An 18,562-nucleotide genomic window follows, 5' to 3' on the forward strand; every position below is an offset into this window, starting at 1 on the left:
GGACTATTTTGTGGACTAACGGCTTCCTTGGGCTGATATACCTATATAGTATAGTGTCAATAGTGACAAACACTCTCAGGCGTCTACAATTTAATCCACCCAAACTTTACTGTCAACTTTATTTTTGACATAAATGTGACACTATTTATATTCAGGTAACACAATCAAAACAAATAACTGTATATTATATTGAATGTGGGCCATGAATATATTGTCAGAGTATATAATATACTGAGACGCAATGAAAACGCACCACTTTATTAAATGGTTGATTGTTAATCTCCTGCGATATTGAAATTTTGAATATAACAACATCAGATCACGATTAACTTGATATGCGATATTGGTGTTTTTGCGTAAACGCACCACAATAACGAATCAGGATTTATGGTGCAGTTTTGTGGAAGACACGATATACCAGTGTTGATATCTGAACACCGAAGCGGGTTAGTTATGCCGGTACCTCATTAGAGAGGTATATATACAGTGCCGTCGCCCGAGGGTTTTGATGCCGACTGGCCAATCGTTTCCAGCTGACTGGGTCCACTAGAGATTGACCTAGGTCTGAACGCGTAACAATGCCCCCATAGGACAACAGGCAACATCGACAGGATCGAATTCTGCCAAGCCAAACACCTTACTGACTTTTTAATCCCTTGTGCCTACGTGGTTTGTTGTTTTTCTCGTGTCAGTAAATGTCCAAATGCCCAAAATCACATTTCAGCTGAATTATGTCTCTCCAGGACTTCCAGTTCCAGGAGGTAAGTTTTCATTGCGTCTCATTAAATTTTTAAAGGGTTTGCATTTCAATAGGGAGTCGGGTGGGTGTGGGGGTTGTCACTGAGCGATCTAATGCGCCCATTAGATCATCATGTCCATTATCTATAATACATATCACGTTCGATCCAGGCAAGACGTTGGGTCAGGTACACAACTTCTAAGCGAATGATTGGAATGTTAGTTACGACATGAGTGGATGTTAACGTTTTTTTTCTTTTTCTCTACATTATACTATTCAAGTTCCACACGATGGGGTTTTAATAAATCGTCTCAAAACAACATTTATAACCGAAAAGCTAAATAATTGTGTCGTGTTGGTCAAATATTTCGTTTACCATACGCACACATAACCATGGCTGGATTTTATTTTATTTTGAAAATAGAATACATCTGTCATGAAATCGACCTTTGTGAGTTAACAGATTTGCTGATCAAAAATAGATAATCTTCATGCTAAGTTTACATAATAATAATAATAATATAATGAATTTATAAAGAGCCTGCATTCCAGTAAAAATTACTGCTCCGCGGCGCTATTACATTTTGTTAAATAAAAAATGAATTATACATATAATCACGGACATTTAAGAAATATGAAGTTATTAAAATTAAAAGAGCAAGCATTATATAAAACTTAGCTAAAAAGTTAAGTTATTAAAAGTCATCACAATCGGAACATAAAACATTGTTAACAAGTTCAATTTTTTTTAAAAGTCATGACAGATACTCCATAAAATTTTGCTTAAAAGTTCAATTTTTAAAAATCATCACGATCAGTACATGAAACTTTGCTTAAAAAGTTCTGTTTTTAACAATTTTTTAAAAGTTACGAGGGATTGCGAGTTTTTTATGTTTTCGGGTAGAGAATTCCATAACATTGGGGAGAGTCTTCAGAATGTAGAATCAAGTACGTTAAGGAGAGGATTTTAAAGTTAATACGTGATTCAATAGGTAACCAATGTAGATTCTTTAGTACTGGAGTAATATGAACACGTTGTTTGGTTCTTGTTACCATACGGGCTGCCTTATTTTGGATCTTCTGTAGCTGATTTATTTGATATGAGGGGAGATTTTATCTGGTTAGAAGTTGGTGAAGTGTAGGCTACCTGTTTACAGCGATTCCAACTTTCGAGTTCAGAGTATCGTTAACTTGGAGCACTTGAAAAATCATTACGATTTATTGACATAATATTGCATAACTTGAAATATAAGTAGAATGTTCTAACTTGTACGATTTGGAAAACCCGTAACCATGTGAGTGACTTGAGATTAGCTGAATATGGACATGATCATCTTATTAAAGATAAAACATCGCAAAAATGTCGAGATATGTGTTTCTTTTTAGATACGATTGGAGCCTGTAGTTCTCGCTTGCAAACTTATAATATAATAATATAGTTTGTGTACAGTTAATGCTTCTGTGATTCACGATCGCTACCCAAAATAAAACTCATACCCTCACTCCCCCCTTCCCTCCAACTATCTCGAGACATGGCAGTTCGAGAGATCAGAGAGATGAGGTATATGTTTACGAGCTCAAGTCCACTTTTACACATAATATTTTACGGGTTTTTTTTTGTCACACCAAGATGAATGAACAATCCGATTAAAATACATGTTATATTTCCTTTCGTTTTTATTCTATCGATGGCCTCACTACATGAAGATTTTACCGGTTGAAAAACGAAATTTTGAACTATAAAAAAGACAGCAAATATGATCTGTGTTTTAACCAGATTAATCAATAAATACATACTATATTATGTAATGTAGCAATAGTTAATGATCTAATAATGCGTGCAGCCATTGCTACAGTTAATGACAAACATTCAAATTGAATACGAATAGAAGAATATCACGACACAACAGTGAAATACAAGTACATGTAATGCCGAAGATTGATACAGTTCACTAACACTTGAATCTACAAAACTGTTCCCTTCGTTAACAGTCGGCGATATTGCAATGTCATAAGATACAACTAGGCATATTTATCAACGGATAATGTGCTGATACCCGTGGAACTGGCAGTAAATTTACTACCCAACGCCGTAGACTGGCTTGATATATCTTTACCACCACACGATAACTTCTTATACAATGTCTTTCTAAACTGACTGAAAGTATATAATAGATCCACGAATCAAACTAAAAAAACATGTTAAACATTATAGCTCTTAGATGAACAACTTCAATATAAGTATCTCAACATTTTTTAGTCTTCAGATTAAACATACATTATGAAAGAGCTAAATCTGCCTATTGCAGGTCTTTCTTTAGGCCTGAGATGTTATATAAACTATCAATTAGATATTTATTAACATGAAAAGACCTTAGTCTAATCTCGATGCCATCTTATGTGTCGGATTTTCACTGGATTTGAATCCGATTTGATGCTCACCGCTCATTGATGATTAAATCCAAAAATTGCATAATCGAGATTATGTTTTTTATTGTACCGACTTTAGTAATGATGATCGAGGCTAGGCCCAACATTTTATCGCTAATATATCGGTTCAGAGTGGAGCAATCTGACTGAAATTTTCAGCATATCCCCTTTACATTATCTCTTTTTTTTAACTATTATAGTGAGAACTGCCAGCTCTGTATCTAATCTTGCATAACGCCCCTTTAAACCGCCCTATATTTGCAGAACCTGAGAGCCAGGGCATTGTGTCTTGGAATTTTTGTATATTGAATACTCAAGTTATCGTAAATTATTCGTATTCGAAATTGTCCTATAATTTTCCCGTGAGTTCAACCGGTGGTCAACATCACTTACCTTGACATGGCCATAAAGAGATAAGGATTCAGACAACTGTTGAAGAAAGCCAATGTCTCTGCCGTTAGTCGTGTTATATAGAAGTGTGATATACGAATGTTAAAAGCTGTTAATACGTGTATAACGAGGGTAGGTCCCCAACAGACGACAAACACAACCAATAGACTCAACAATAACTGAAGTACCTGAACATAAAATAAGAAAATACCCATATTTATAGCTGATTTCTATTCTTATCTGAAGACAGAATGATCTCCTTTTTCTCTTTTATGGATTCAGACCATAATAACAGTTTTCTAGTAAATATTTCCAACTAAAACACTCCAGCTTTCAATATTTGAATGTCTCTAATTAGTTTTTAATAGATATGCAAACGCCGAATAGCGGCAATATTAATCTGAAATTTCGTTTGACTAGATCAGTTTAAATAAATACAATGCTATCTTTCAAACCTGCTTTCGTTTTTCCACTGTGTTGGCCGACTGTTCCTTGTCTTTAGTTGTTTTGTCAATTTTGCTGTTTGTTTGTCCGATAGTTGTTGATGAGTAGCCGGAAGAAGCATCGGATTCATCAACACATTTCTTCCTAGATTTAAAGAAAAGAAAACACCACCCCTCATTCTTTGAATTTTACTTACCCGGTATTTTTTGTTGGAATAGTTTTTTTTTTCTGAACGGCAACATATTAGAGAGAGAGAGAGAGAGAGAGGGAGAGCGAGAGAGAGAGAGGGGGGATGGGGGTTAACGTCCAATCGACACAAACTAGGTCATTTCGGGACTAACATATGGTTCAATTTTATTTCAATAATTTGCTTGTGCGTAGGGGTCTTTAGCAGTGGGAGGAAACCCACTAAGTTGGACAGGCGACCCTACTCCTTGTGATGACATAATAACAGGTAGAGAACAGAGAAGACACTACTTGAAAGGCATCGGCAATCTCAGTTACCCTAGGTGGGCCTAGTGGAAGAGAAAGTCTGTTATCGGGTTGCATCTTCAATCTTATGCTTGATTTGGAGTTAACGTATACCCAACAAAATGCCTAAACTAACTTCTCAGCTTTAAACCATTGCCCCAGTTAGTTATAAATACCTCCGAATGTCATGCATCAGTCAGTATATACTTAGTCGCCGGAAGATGGGGTTTAACCCCCCCCCCCCACTATTAACAATTGTTATATTTTAATTTCAATAATTCGTTTGCTTGCGATTGCATTGGTCTTAAGAAATTCGAGCTACCGGTAGCAGAATATACTTACTCGCCGGAAGATGTGGTTTTACGTCCTCCCGGCTACTAACATTTGGTAGTATTTAATATGATATATTTGCTCTCAGTGGTCTTAAGACATTCGAGGAAAGTGGGTGTTAATCAGACAATCTCGCTTAAAGTCCTTGTCGGGTATAAAGCTGGGATCGAACCCATGACTTGCTTAGATAACAGACCTTATGATATACAGCGCATAGGTTAGATAAATAGGCCACCTTTGTCTTAAAGAAGGACACTATTCGCAAGGTAATTTTATATGCCAAAACTAATATAGGCTTTCTACCGCCATATCCACTAAGTCTAAAAGAAATAGCTATCAACTATTGACAATTATAATATTAATGCGGCCGGTAAATAAAACTTAATAGCACATCATTTACTTCAGCTACTTACTTGATATCCTTGCCCTGCATGTTCCGGACTATCTTAGCACTACGCCACAGTGCCAGACAACTTCGACCATATGTGTAGCACATCACTGTCAATGGTAACACGTACAGAATCGCCAGGAAATATATGAAGTATAACTTCGTGTGCAGAGAGTCTTGAAAGTTGCTGTGACACAGATTAGTGTTGGTCCATGCACTTTTATAACTCTTCTGTGAGATAGCAATAGAGAATATAATAGTATAAGACATTGTTCAGGAGACTGTTATGGAATAATTATAAAGAGTTTCTCAAAACAAGTTCATATAATATGCTATGGTAAAACTGAATGATTTCAGAAGTACTGATATGAATGAACAATTAATAATAACTGAACTCAATGTTCATATTTATTTGATTGAGAACAAAAATCCTCCAACAACAGAGAAAAAATTCAAAGTACAAAACAGCATCGATTTATGAGAATATTTATTTCAATTTACCATGGCTATAATTGTGGGCGAGGCCAGAACTGCTGATGTCAACCAAATAATCACTATCAGAACACGCGCCCGTCTCGTATTACACCGGAACTGGGCTTTTAGCGGATAGCAAATGGCGTAAAACCTGAAATCAATTATTGACTTACATTACCAATTAGCAAATATAATATTTCTCTTTTTTATTCTTAATAATTAATACTTAAGAGTGAATCTGTTATGTCACGTAACAAAATTAATTGCGTTTTATCCACAGGTTAATCGCTTTAGGAAAGATCAATAGATTACACCGATTTCAAATACGACCCAAAATTAAAGAATAAACTGAAATCTAACAAAAGAGGATATTATAGGTTTGTCAGTGAAAAATAATAAACAAAATTATAAGACTGGTACCTTTCGAAACTAATGACTGTTAGCGTCAGGACTGAGCAAGCTAAGCTGAAATCTTTAATATAGTACACAATCTTGCAGATATATCCTTCGAATATAGTAGAGATGCGAAAAAATTCTATTTCCTAGAGTACAAAAATGTAAAAATCCGCATTAAACTTCTGCGAAGTTGTCAATTTTTTTTTTTAAATTTCATCATCTATTTTTTATATTAAAGAACAGTATTTAGTCTGAAACATCGTATCAAGAATTAAAATTGGTACTAACAGATAATCAACAAACAAAATCCAGTAAATTACCTGGCAAATACTAAGCTGCAGTAGCAAGTGGATCTTGATAATTGAAACATTCCCCATTTTGAAAACGTAGTGCCTGTCGTTTAGAAATGCAAACTTTGCTTTCGTGCACAACATGTCACTACTATTAAAATTCTACACACAGATAAAACCCAGAAACATTAAACTACATTAAATAACATCTTAATACTATCTATTCACCCCCCCCCCCCCCCATAACCCCCACCCCACCCCACTCTCACCGTCAATAAATAAAAATGGGTACCATACAAGATACGCCCAAATTTGCAAGAGGTGGACAGAGAAGAAGCTAAAAAAAAGCGGTCTTGCATACAACCAAGGGGCATTATTTAGGATATTACATTTTGATATGCGTCAAAATATCCAAAACAACCAAGATCTTTGGGATGTAAATATATCCTTTGCTTGATAAAAATGAGAGAACCTTCGTCGAAACGTCGCCAGAAATAAATCTTTCAAGTAACTTGTATTCCTTATAATTGTGTTATAAGTTATTCTCATCCAGTTACTAAATGCCGATTAAATAATTTATAGCAATTGTTTTAAGTTTTACCAAAATCGGATAAAAGTTATGACCTCTAGAGGGTCCACAAGCGTGACTTTTCGTACAATCAGGGGCCATAATCTAGGAAGTTATCGTCCGACAGTCGTATGTGCCAATATCGAAAGGAACCGAGATATTTTGGATATAAAGATGTTTTAAGTTTCATCAAAATCGGGTAACAATTGTGACCTCTAGAGGTTCCACAGCCTTGCTATTACCAATCTGATTAAAGCACAGATTTCGTTTCGTTTATTATAGTTCAAAATTTCGTTTTACTTGTCGTTACAACACTAGGATCTGGAAGAGTTGTTATATAACCCGCGTTCTGGGCGATGTGAAGAATTATGCAATGAAACGGTCTATTACAGCGAGTTCTTGGCGTGCGGTTCCAGGAACTGTGGGTAAACCATTAGAAACCTCAGCGCTGATTAATTAATAAATATCCGACGTCATAGGGTCAAAAGCCGCCTGTGTGACCCCTGGCACGACCTTCCACTATAACCGGTCAGATCTTCATGTAGTGTAGGCCATCGAAAGTATTAAAAAAAATACGAAACGAAATATAAATCTGTATTATAATCAGATTGTGGTATTACATACTTACGTACAGCGAGCGGCCATTTTGTCCGGCATTTTTGGTTTGATTTTAACAGGATTCGAACTCAACCGTCATTACGGTGTATCGGTGATATATTTGGATGAATTTTAAAATCAAATAAAAATTGTGACCTCAAGTGGGACCACAAGATAAAATATGTGATTTTTCGTACAATCAGGGGGCCATAATTTAGGAAGATACGTTCCGATATGCTCTAATTTCGAAATTAACCAAGATCTTTTAAGCTTCATCACAAGGATAAAAATTACGTTCACAAGCTAAAAACCTGAATTTTTGGGTACAATCAGTGGCATAATCCATGAAGCTGCCGTCCAGCTGAGATCTTTGGGATATAAACCTATATTTCAAGTTTCGTCTACGGATAAAAATTGTGACCATTAGAGTGCCTACAAACATAATGTAAACGGACACACGGACACAAGGACGGACGGAGGGGCGGACGGGCAGAGGCGGCGACAATATACGTCCAGATGAAAATGTGGGCGTATAAAAAGGAATTTCACTCAAACTAGTACCTTTAGTGGCAGACAAACCAAGACAACAAGAAGATCGGAACAAGCTAGTCCCAAGATTAAAAGAAAAGTTGCCGACCGACTTTTCATCCAAAACACCAGTCCACATATAGTTAGGACATTTCCTGGAAATTACAAAAAATATCAGGCTATGTAAATAGTAACTGCATTGTATTGATTTTACATTTCGAGCTTTATTTTGATTTGCATGAAGGCGTCTATCTAATTTCCAGAACACAAAATCTAAATAATTTACTCCACATCTTTAATCTATGTAATGCTTTTGGTCTAGAAAGATGATGCTGATTAAATATCATTTAATAACGATTATAATTATTGAAAATACAGTATGCAAGATTATATATTATACATCAAAAATAGACATCTAGTCAAATTACTTTATTCTAAGCAAATTATGAATGTTTGAAGTTTTGACAAGAAATAGCCGTTCATATTCCCCATTGCCATGATAATCAACGATTACTGATTTTCAGTCCATTTATCAGCAGTCTCTGGTCATATTATCGTTTAACGCAGATCTGGCGGGCATTGTCTAATCTCTCAATATCTAAGCCATCCGATGGTCTAGACAGTTGACCCATGGGTTTGGCATATGAATAAATATCTAAAAATAATATATATAACACTTGATGTCAGAAACACGCCGGTATATGCTAGATTAGCTCTTACATAATAAAGCCTAATATGCTTATTTATATACTTAGTCCACTTTACAGTATTCCCATTTGGTGCACTTACTTACCTATTAAGCCAAAACCAAATATAGCGGAATAAACAGTGGTTACCGCCACAAAAGTAACACGGTCTTCTTCTTCTGATAAAAATTCGTCTCCATCTGGGTCGTCATCATCCTCTCCATCAACCCCAGCAGGGGGTTCAATATCATCAATACACAAACCATTACAGACACACATCAACTCACTCACTTCATCTCTTGAGTATTTATAAAAGAAATCCCAGGAACCGAATTCATCTAATATGGAACATCTATCAGATGTTGGGTCACCGATTTTTCTGCTAACTTCAGTAGGGTCGTTATCAACAAGAGGCGAATCTGTGGACACGTTTTTCAATGTGTCATTGTCAGCTACACCCAAAGGATTTATAGATAAAGTACTACTGATCTCCACGAAGGACACAGTCGAGTTTTGTTCCAGGACGTGAGTGATGCCTGTAGAATCTTCAGTGACAAAGCTCGTTGTTTCATTTACGTCAACTGAAAGAGTTTATCATTATCAGTATACCCGCACATATTTACATGTTCAAGGCCCAGTATTTAAGACCAATAAAAAGATGTTTTAATGTAAATATTTAGGTCCAAAACATATAAAAATTGTTGACTTATGGAAAGGCAATTTCTAATTTAGTTTATGCTGACACACAGAAAATACCAGGAAGTTCATTTATTTCAACAGAAAGATGATAAACTCATTAAAACAATCCCTGATACATAGCAGTTCCCGTAAAAGATCTAATATCTGGTATATCTTCCTTTAATAGAAAGGTGGGTGAGGTGGGGGGGGGGCAGAAATGTTTATATCCAGGCCAATTTGATCGCCCTCTTCCCCGTCATGATTTCTATTAATTCTTCTATCGTGTTGCATAAACATGGACACTTTACAACATTTGAATGTTTGGACTATTTTTAAGTTCTCAACCGGGAACATTCGTATTCTTACAATGTATAGACCCCCAAAGAAGAACCTGTGTAGGACGGAGGGTCTGACAAAGAAAGCCGTCTAGTCGTTCGGATGGGACGAAAAACAGAGGTCCCATGTACACATGGCGTGCAATTAAAAGATACCTTGACAGTTGGAATTCGATATAAGTAGGCCGTTATATAGTGCCGCTGTCCTGGCAAAATTTCCCTCATAGCACACTCTATGGCGTATGCCCATCTTCATTAGCCATCTTCCTCAGGGTTCTGTTTTTGGTCCTATTTTTTTAAAGTTATCCACCTCACTACTTCGTGATATAGTTACAAATTATGACTTAGAATTTCATTTACACGCGAATGACACCCAATTATATATTTCTTTTTCACCTAAAACTCCAGATTCTTATGTAAATTCAAAAGCTGTTATTGAAGAATCTACATCTGAAATTAAATTGTGGATGTAAAAAAAACTTTCTACAACTAAACGATGATAAAACTGAATATAATAATTGGTTCAAATAAAACAATTATCAAAAATTGATTGTAGATCTCCCTTCTTAATTGGTAATAGTGAAATTAATCCTTCGTCAGCTGCCCGTAATATTGGTTCAATATTTGATATGAATATGAATGTGGAAGCCTAAGTAAATTATATATGTAAACTGTAAATTTATCTCGTTAGACTCTAGTTAATGCGTTGGTCACTTCTACATTGGACAAGTTTAATCCGTTATTACAGTCTAAAATACAGCTGTACGCCTTATTAAACGCATTAAAAAAAAATTAACATATTATCCCAATTTAAAAAAAAAATACAGTGATTACTTAACTCATAGAATTGATTTTAAAATTTTATTGTTAAATTTTTGAACAACTTAACGCTTGTGTATTTATCTGAACTTTTACATATGTATATACCAGGGCGATGTTTACGTTCTTTAGATGTAAATCTTCTTTTAAAGCCCAAACATTCAAAACTTTTAACTTTCGGTCAAAGATCTTTTAGTGTTCAGGCACCTGCTTTATGGAATAAGTTACCATATGACATCAGGTCCTGTAATAATGTTAATACTTTCAAGAAAAAACCAAACACCCATATATTTCTCCAGGCTCTTTAGATAAACATATAAAATTTTTTATTGATTCTTGTTCGTATTTTTATATTCATTAGTATTGTATTGTTTAATTTTATGATTTCATAATTCTATATTTGTTCCATTGTAAAGCACCCCTGAACACGTATATGTGAAAGGGGGCTATACCAAATGTTTGTAATAATAAATAATAAAAAGTCGAATGTTTATCTTATATAAGGCCCAGTATTCCGGACCAATAAAAAGTTGTTTTACTGTAAATATTTAGGTCCAAAACATATTTAAATAGTTCAGCGTTAACTTGGCTTTCTAATTGATTTTCATACCGCCATCTTATAATCTCAAATAATCATCTGTCGAAGTATGAACGATAACTCACTTCTAACTAACATCGAAGTCAAGGTAGTATCCTACATTTTTTAACCGTTTATGTTATAATCTATATAATATATGCAGTTTTTATTTTTATTTAACTTAAAAAACCCCCCAATATTTATAAGCTTTCTACAGTTGTGCGCCTTTATAAAAGACACTCTATTGGAATTGATGAAACCATTGACCAGAAAAATAAGTAAACAATTTTGAAAATTGTTTAAACAACACCTTCTAATAATATATTTACCTGTTATATCTACTGTCATCATGGGTTGCCACATACATAAAGTTTGACATCTGAAAGAAATGTGAGCAATGTGACATAATGTCCAATACGTTTATCCATTGTGATATTTGGGTGATGTGTTCCTGGTTATAACGATTTTTTTTAATATTTTAAAAACAAGATATATCTATTTTGGTGTTCAACAGTCGACAGTTTAAGTATAAACATCAAGATAAATTTTAATAGATAGAACTTGTCCCGTCATCAATCGACATTACAGACCAGAAAGGTCTAATTAAAAACTGAAATCAAAGAAGTTTAGCTCCGATAAAGCGGAATAAAATGAACCTGCTCAATTATTCCATTTTACAAGTTTCTTCAAAAGAATGTCGCCACCACTTACATTATAAAAACGAACCATTGTACATAATCCATGTCCTTTCAAGAATTCTCAGGTTTTGAATGGAATGCATTTTAATTCCATTTTATACGACATTTAAGACATCTGTAACACACCCATTTCATGACAATAACTATTTATACAATTCCTGAACATACATTTTTTCTGGATTTTTTAAAAACCTATCTTTTCCATTAGCAAATATGGTTCCGGTGTCTATCTCCAGGAATATAATGGCCTGCTTTATAGGATTTGTAATGGATAGTAGCGTTGATTTATTTCTGAGATTGTCTGGCATGTTTCAGAATAAATCAGAAGCATATGACGATAAATAGATAAACAAAATCGAGAATAGTTCCCTTAACAAAGACGACAATTCCACGGTTGGTTGACGCTAAAAATATTGTTATTGGATTTGACAAGGAGATAAGAAACGTTTATGTTTTGTTCGAAACAATAACCAAATAAAGCAGGGATTTCACACTATCATTTGCATATTTCTACAATCATAAACGATTCGCACTCCATGGTGATATCATAAAATTCGGATATGATGCACTACAGATTTCTAGTCATCTCGACACATTTCCAGTGGTATAGTGTCGCAACTCATTTATAGATAGTCAAAATGCATACTAATGTATAGCCCCATCAATGTATTATCGGTATTCGGTGTGTGTTTGACTGGCACATAAAAAAAATAATATTAAATGAGAAATCGGTAAACAGAATGAAGGAGAGACCAAAATAGCGAGGAACCTTTATATAAAAATATGTTGGGTTTTTTTCGGCTACAGAACTAGCAAATGAGTATCAGTTATGCTTTTTGAACTATACAATTTGCGCGGACCATTACCGTATAAATCATTCCGCTACTCACGAGCTTGTCTGGTAAAAACAACGTCAGTATTCATTTAGTAATAAAAGCACCTCCCTATTAAACCCCTTTTACTCACAATATTTGTATACTGTCCACAGACGGCACTTGTGTACATGTAAATCATATAAACATTGTCCCCCGGTTCAAGGCAATTTAAATACCGTAGACTACCTTTATTTATTTTGGCCATCAATTTAAAACCTTTCTTCTTACGATAATCGGGGGGGGGGGGGGGTTGCCGAATGGTTAGCACGCGCGTCATTGAGTCAGCTGGCGGGATTCCGATTCCCCGATTGTACGTGACAAGGAGTAGGGTCGCCTGTCCAACCTCGTGGGTTTTCTCCGGGTCCTCCGGTTTCCTCCCACTGCTAAAGACCCCTTCGCGCAAGCTAATGATTGAAATAAAATTGAACCATGTATCAGTCCTGAAATGACCTAGTTTGGGTCGAGTGGACGTTAAACCCCATTTCTCTCTCTCTCTCTCTTACGATAATCCATGTATATTTGTCTCCATTGAAACCTATTTTAATAACACGTGTTTTATATATGCTTTACACGAATATTACATTTTCTAAATCACTTACCCTTATTTCTCAATCAATCCATATAAATACAGTTAAAATATATGAATTTTTCAATAAAAAATGAAAATTTTCTAAGTTTGATATTACATGTAATTGGAAAGTTTTTACAAGATTACATGTTGGATTCTTTGTTAAGGGGAAACAACTCACATCCTTCATTACGGATGCAGACCACCATTAATTTCCCCATTGACTTCAATGTTAATTCTGGCTTCTTTGCCCAGTACCCACCTACAACTTTTCCCCAAATTTTCGTTGGGCTGAATGCTTTGAACTACAGACAGAGGTTGACCCCCAAAATTCTTAGATACACAAACTTGAAGAAGCATACTAAAACATGTAACTGTAGAATGTGATGTTTACTCAGATATCCGGAATAAACTATTTGTAAATCAGGATGTTAAGAATAAATCTTCAAAAGAATTGTTTTTAAATATTTTAAAAATGATTTATAACATTATTCTTGCTAACTGTCTTTTAAACATGTTAAAACAAAGGAGAAGGTTAGTCTGAATGTATTTTATTACTTTATTATTTAATTATTTAGTATTTTTAATGATTTGATTTTAGATAATGTATATATATTCTTGTATGCAGTGTGTGACACTATAATAAACATATTACTTACTTGCTTACTATTCGGCGTACATATCACCGCGGCCAACCTGATAACTCCGTTATCCTGTTTGAATGGCATTTAGTAATTGAGCACATTAAAAAATAAACACAAAGTTATATGGATAACAATTACTATATTTCTATTAAAGCTACGTTTCAACAATGATTCTCTTGTCGTTTTCAAGCACTATACTGATACAGATAGAAGGAATGAGATATATATACTATGTACAATCACAACATTCAATGAAAACATAATTAGGAAAACAGTGACCCTTGTTCTTATAATGAAACCATATAGATTGACAAAAGCATTTAATTGTAATGTACACTAGGTAGAAATATTTACCAAAACCTGGCAGAAATTGTTAATTCAAACCCTCTTCGTACATTCTACACAAAAAATCAACAAAATTGGGCATGAAAAGGGGGAGAAAAGAGACAGAGAGAGAATTGCTATAAATAGACGAACTAAAATTTGTGGGTACCGAGATGGTGAAATTTAATGGTGGTCGGCCTCCTATATGGTTTTATAAGTTCATATATCATCAAAATCCCTTTCTTTATAGCTTCACATTTATTTTTGCAACATTATCTACGATCCTTACTTAATTTTGTCAAAATGTGAGTTCTGCAAAAAGATTTAAAGAGTTTCAAACAAATCACATCAAAAATATTCAAAATGGTCCATTTTTTACCCTTTTATGCCCCAAACTGCCAATATTTGCCTATTTCTTGGAAAGTCTAAGATGAAAGGCATTTATTTCTAGAAACATTGGCCAGTATACAAGAAGACGGGCTGCTAATTGGTTGCATTGAGGGTAACTGTAAGGAACTATAATGAAACTTGTAAGCCCATCCCCTAAAAATGTCACTGTGGTAACAAATAAAACTTAGAACAGGGTTCGCTTTAGTTTTTTATATTTTACGCTGACATTTAAATGCTATAAATGTTCCTAGTGCAAAAACGGAAAATTTGACCTTCGAGGTCACAAAAAACAAAGGTGAATTTAGCAAGTTTATATTTTTATTGAAAGAGTGATTACTTTCGATCATTTTCAGCATGTTTTCATGATACTAGTATGGCTGCGCATTCATTTTCAGAGCAAATGACCTCATCTGATCTTTGACCCCGAAAATGCCCTAACGGCGGACTGATTACCACTCGGCAACGTATTCTACACAAAGTTTTACTATAGAAAAGTTGGGCTTGATTTTGTGTGATTTGAGGGATCCCCCCCCCCCCGCACTGAGCCTCCAGACTACTATTAATTAATATTTTATTGCTCTGTAAGTGCCACATATTAAAAGATCACCACAAATAAAAGATTTACATCCACAATTTAAAACATTAAGCTGCAAAAGACACATCTACAGCATATCCTGGACCTGGGATTTAGAAGGGAAATTGATTAGAAATTTTAAAAAAGAGGAACATTTAAACTAGTTTAAATTAATTTTTAAAGAAAACTATCAATATTGATGGCTGGAATGTGCGACGCACGAATCGAGCGAGGAGAAAATGTTTGATAGGGGGAAAAAGCGCAAGTGAATCGAGAAGATTTTATAGATTTTGCCACCGCCCATAAGTTAAAAACTTGCCCTTAGGCGCCTATAGCTAGTTTACATATTATAAATAGAAATATTATATACTTCAAGCTTTTTGAAATAATATTGAGTTGTTGAGAACTGAAACAAGTTCGTGGATGGCTACCAGATGAGAGAACATATTTTACAAAACGTAGCAGGATCGAAAGAAAGTCAAAGCTACTTACGTCCCTTTAATAGGTACCGTTGAGAATCTTGTGATATTCTGTTGTTATGCAATACTGTACATTATTTGTTATTCTACGCCGAAAGTTATTTTACCTGGACCGGTAATTAAGGCAATTTTGGCTACGGGTGCGTTCCGGTAGCCAAATGCAAATTCCGACTGGCCAAAGTCAGCCTCTGGTTGTCTCTCCCTTCCCAATCCCTATCCCGATACAAATCTGAATAAAAATATTGTTTATTAAGAATAAAAAAAGTTCATCCAGATTTTCCGGCGTGGTTTCTCCTTGTCAGTGATACAGGACTCAGGGCCTGACAAGGAAAGCCGTCTTGTCGTTCGGATGGGACGAAAATCCGACGTACCGTGTACACATTGGCATGCACGTAAAAGATCCCTTGACGTTGGAATTCGATATAAGAGTAGGCCGTAGTGCCGCTGCCCGGGCAAAATTTCACCCATAGCACACTGTATGGCGTATGCCCGTCTTCATTAGCCCAGTTCGGAGCAGAACAGTAAGACGTTAAACCCCATTTCATTTCATTTCATTTCGAACTTTGTGCACGCAGAATTTGGTTATGATTATGACACACACAATACTAAAGTGGAGCAGATGAAAACATTGGATATTTCAATTCGTCTGCACAGTGACGATTTTACGTGTGGATGGGTGGATGGAAATAATAGAGACTTTCGGCAAACGTAAATTCCTGGTCCGCATCGCGTAGCCGTAACGATTTTGCGTGTGACGTCATCAATGCGTGTGTATTTCTCATACGTGATACGGCACCCGAATACGGCAGCACGTATCGAACAGCTTTCATACGGAAAACGTCCGTATAACATCGTCGTCTTTTTACCGTATGTTTTGCTACTTTTAGACGCTAAAATATTGTGCCGTAGCGTTTTTATGAATATGTGTATCCTAGAACACGAAGGTGTATATTTGACGTGATTTTAACCATGGCAAAGACGATTTCACTCCCTTCAGGAATTTGTAGGCTAGGTACTTGACTAGTACTGATGTTGATCTTGGTAGATAACTGCCATTATGCTGTAATAGAACTACGCTCAGCTCAGCTACCCATACCTACGCGGCGCGAAAATCTGCCAAAACTCTAAAACTAAATTAACGCAACGTAGCAGGTGACGATATGATACGAATACGTTATACGGATGGGGAAAATTACACTTGCCAAAAGTCTCTAATATCTTTTAAACCCGTAGTCCACTCCGAATAATATCGTGGATTGTGTAAACAATAAAGAAATATCCTTTATGGGTATACTGATATATTACACAGTTTCAATAGTAAATATATTACTCACATCGACATTCTCATAAACAGGTATGGCCTTTGTGTGTGTATGTGTGTGTGTGTGTGTGGGGGGGGGGGTCCCGTGTACCCATTGCCGTGCACGTAAGAGTAGGCCGTAGTGCAGCAGGCCGGGCAAAATTGTTCCAACATAGCACACTGTATGGTGTACACCCTTTTTTCATTAGCCCAGTCAGAGCATAACAGTAAGACATTTAACCCCATTTCATTTCTTAACAAATCTCTTGAAACTTTACATACCTATTCATTATACCCTAAGAATGATCCCTAGTGTTTTTGGCGAATGTCCGACCCCCAGGGGCAGAGTTACACTCATTTTTTGTTTGTGTGTCTGTGTTGCCTAAAGGCCGCAAATCTTAAAGGGTCGTCTTGGAACATGGAATATGCGATAAGCTCGCGAAGTTGTTAAACTCATGTGCCTTGGTGTAATCAAGCGAAAACAAATTTCGGCAAAAAGTATGACCAGTCACAATTAGTGACCTTACATTTAAAAACAATAATGAATTTCTTTTATCCTTACATAATGACATTAAAAATGAGTAAGATTTATGGAAACAGCGACCTCATTCAAATAAAAAAATGATGAAAAATGAGCTGTGCGTTTCTTTTTTTGAAGAGTATATATACCTCTTTGAGAATACCTTCATATGTCAATATATATGCGACTATTAAATTCAGAAGCTTCAACATGTACAGTATGAGCATATGGGCATATAACTCATTGACTCACTGTGAAAAAATGGACCAACTTCAAAATCTTGCTCCTTATACTTAAAATGGCCTATTTGAAAAAAATGCCGAACTACATCAAGGAAATACTGAAACGCATGAATCGGAAATGCTGAAAAGCATGAATTCGCCCGAGAACCAAGCTGTGTGAAAGATCTTGTCACTCCATCAATACATGCAGATCTTTTGTGTTACCAATTAAATTAGATAATCAAAACACCCGATCCGCAGAAAGTTAATAGACAATTTAGCATGCTAGTAGATACGACAGGGTCGATCGGCCCCTGCTTCCTCTGGTGGTTGTTGTTAGCTGCTAAAGTAACAATTATCAAAGACGAGCCTTTCTTATCTACTGGTAGCAGCTAACAAGGGTCGTATAGTTGTTATACGCTATTGGTAGCCATTAGCCAATAATTCATTAGGCCGCCCCTGGCGCAGCTACTAGCATGCTAAAAACTTTAGTCTGCTAACTTCCTGCCACCAGCAGACTAACAATTGACGGATCGGGTTATCATAATCCCAAATTAGTTTATTATATTATGATCAACAACATTATAATATAGAATTGCAATAATGTGTTAGGAAAAACTAATATTTATTTTCAATATTGTATAGTATAAACGTTTAACTTACAAATTTTGGAATTATCCATTTCTGTGGCTCGGGTATGATTTGATCTTGTAAGACATTACTGTACGCTTTCTTGGCGTATGATACCTTTTATAATTAGAAGGACTGTAAATATAAAATGGTCCCAAAATTGACCCCATCCCACCTCTCGCATGATACATGTATGTTT

At 35.5% G+C, this 18,562-nt stretch overlaps 1 protein-coding gene across 1 annotated transcript; it reads right to left on the reverse strand.

Annotated features, from left to right (window-relative positions):
• Positions 1-1,133: 1,133 nt before the first annotated feature.
• LOC126817544 (QRFP-like peptide receptor) lies at positions 1,134-13,996 on the reverse strand. Its single transcript, XM_050544605.2, has 10 exons — positions 13,941-13,996; positions 11,470-11,519; positions 8,839-9,312; positions 8,079-8,200; positions 6,087-6,208; positions 5,694-5,817; positions 5,218-5,423; positions 4,015-4,147; positions 3,563-3,747; positions 1,134-2,897 (listed from the first exon to the last, which is right to left on the reverse strand). The coding sequence occupies exons 2-10, from the start codon at positions 11,501-11,503 to the stop codon at positions 2,762-2,764; spliced, it is 1,536 nt and encodes a 511-aa protein (XP_050400562.1). The 5' UTR covers positions 11,504-11,519; positions 13,941-13,996; the 3' UTR covers positions 1,134-2,761.
• Between the last annotated feature and the right edge of the window lie 4,566 nt (positions 13,997-18,562).

The sequence above is a fragment of the Patella vulgata genome, chromosome 4 (assembly GCF_932274485.2).
Source record: "Patella vulgata chromosome 4, xgPatVulg1.2, whole genome shotgun sequence".
Taxonomy (NCBI): Eukaryota; Metazoa; Mollusca; class Gastropoda; family Patellidae; genus Patella; species Patella vulgata.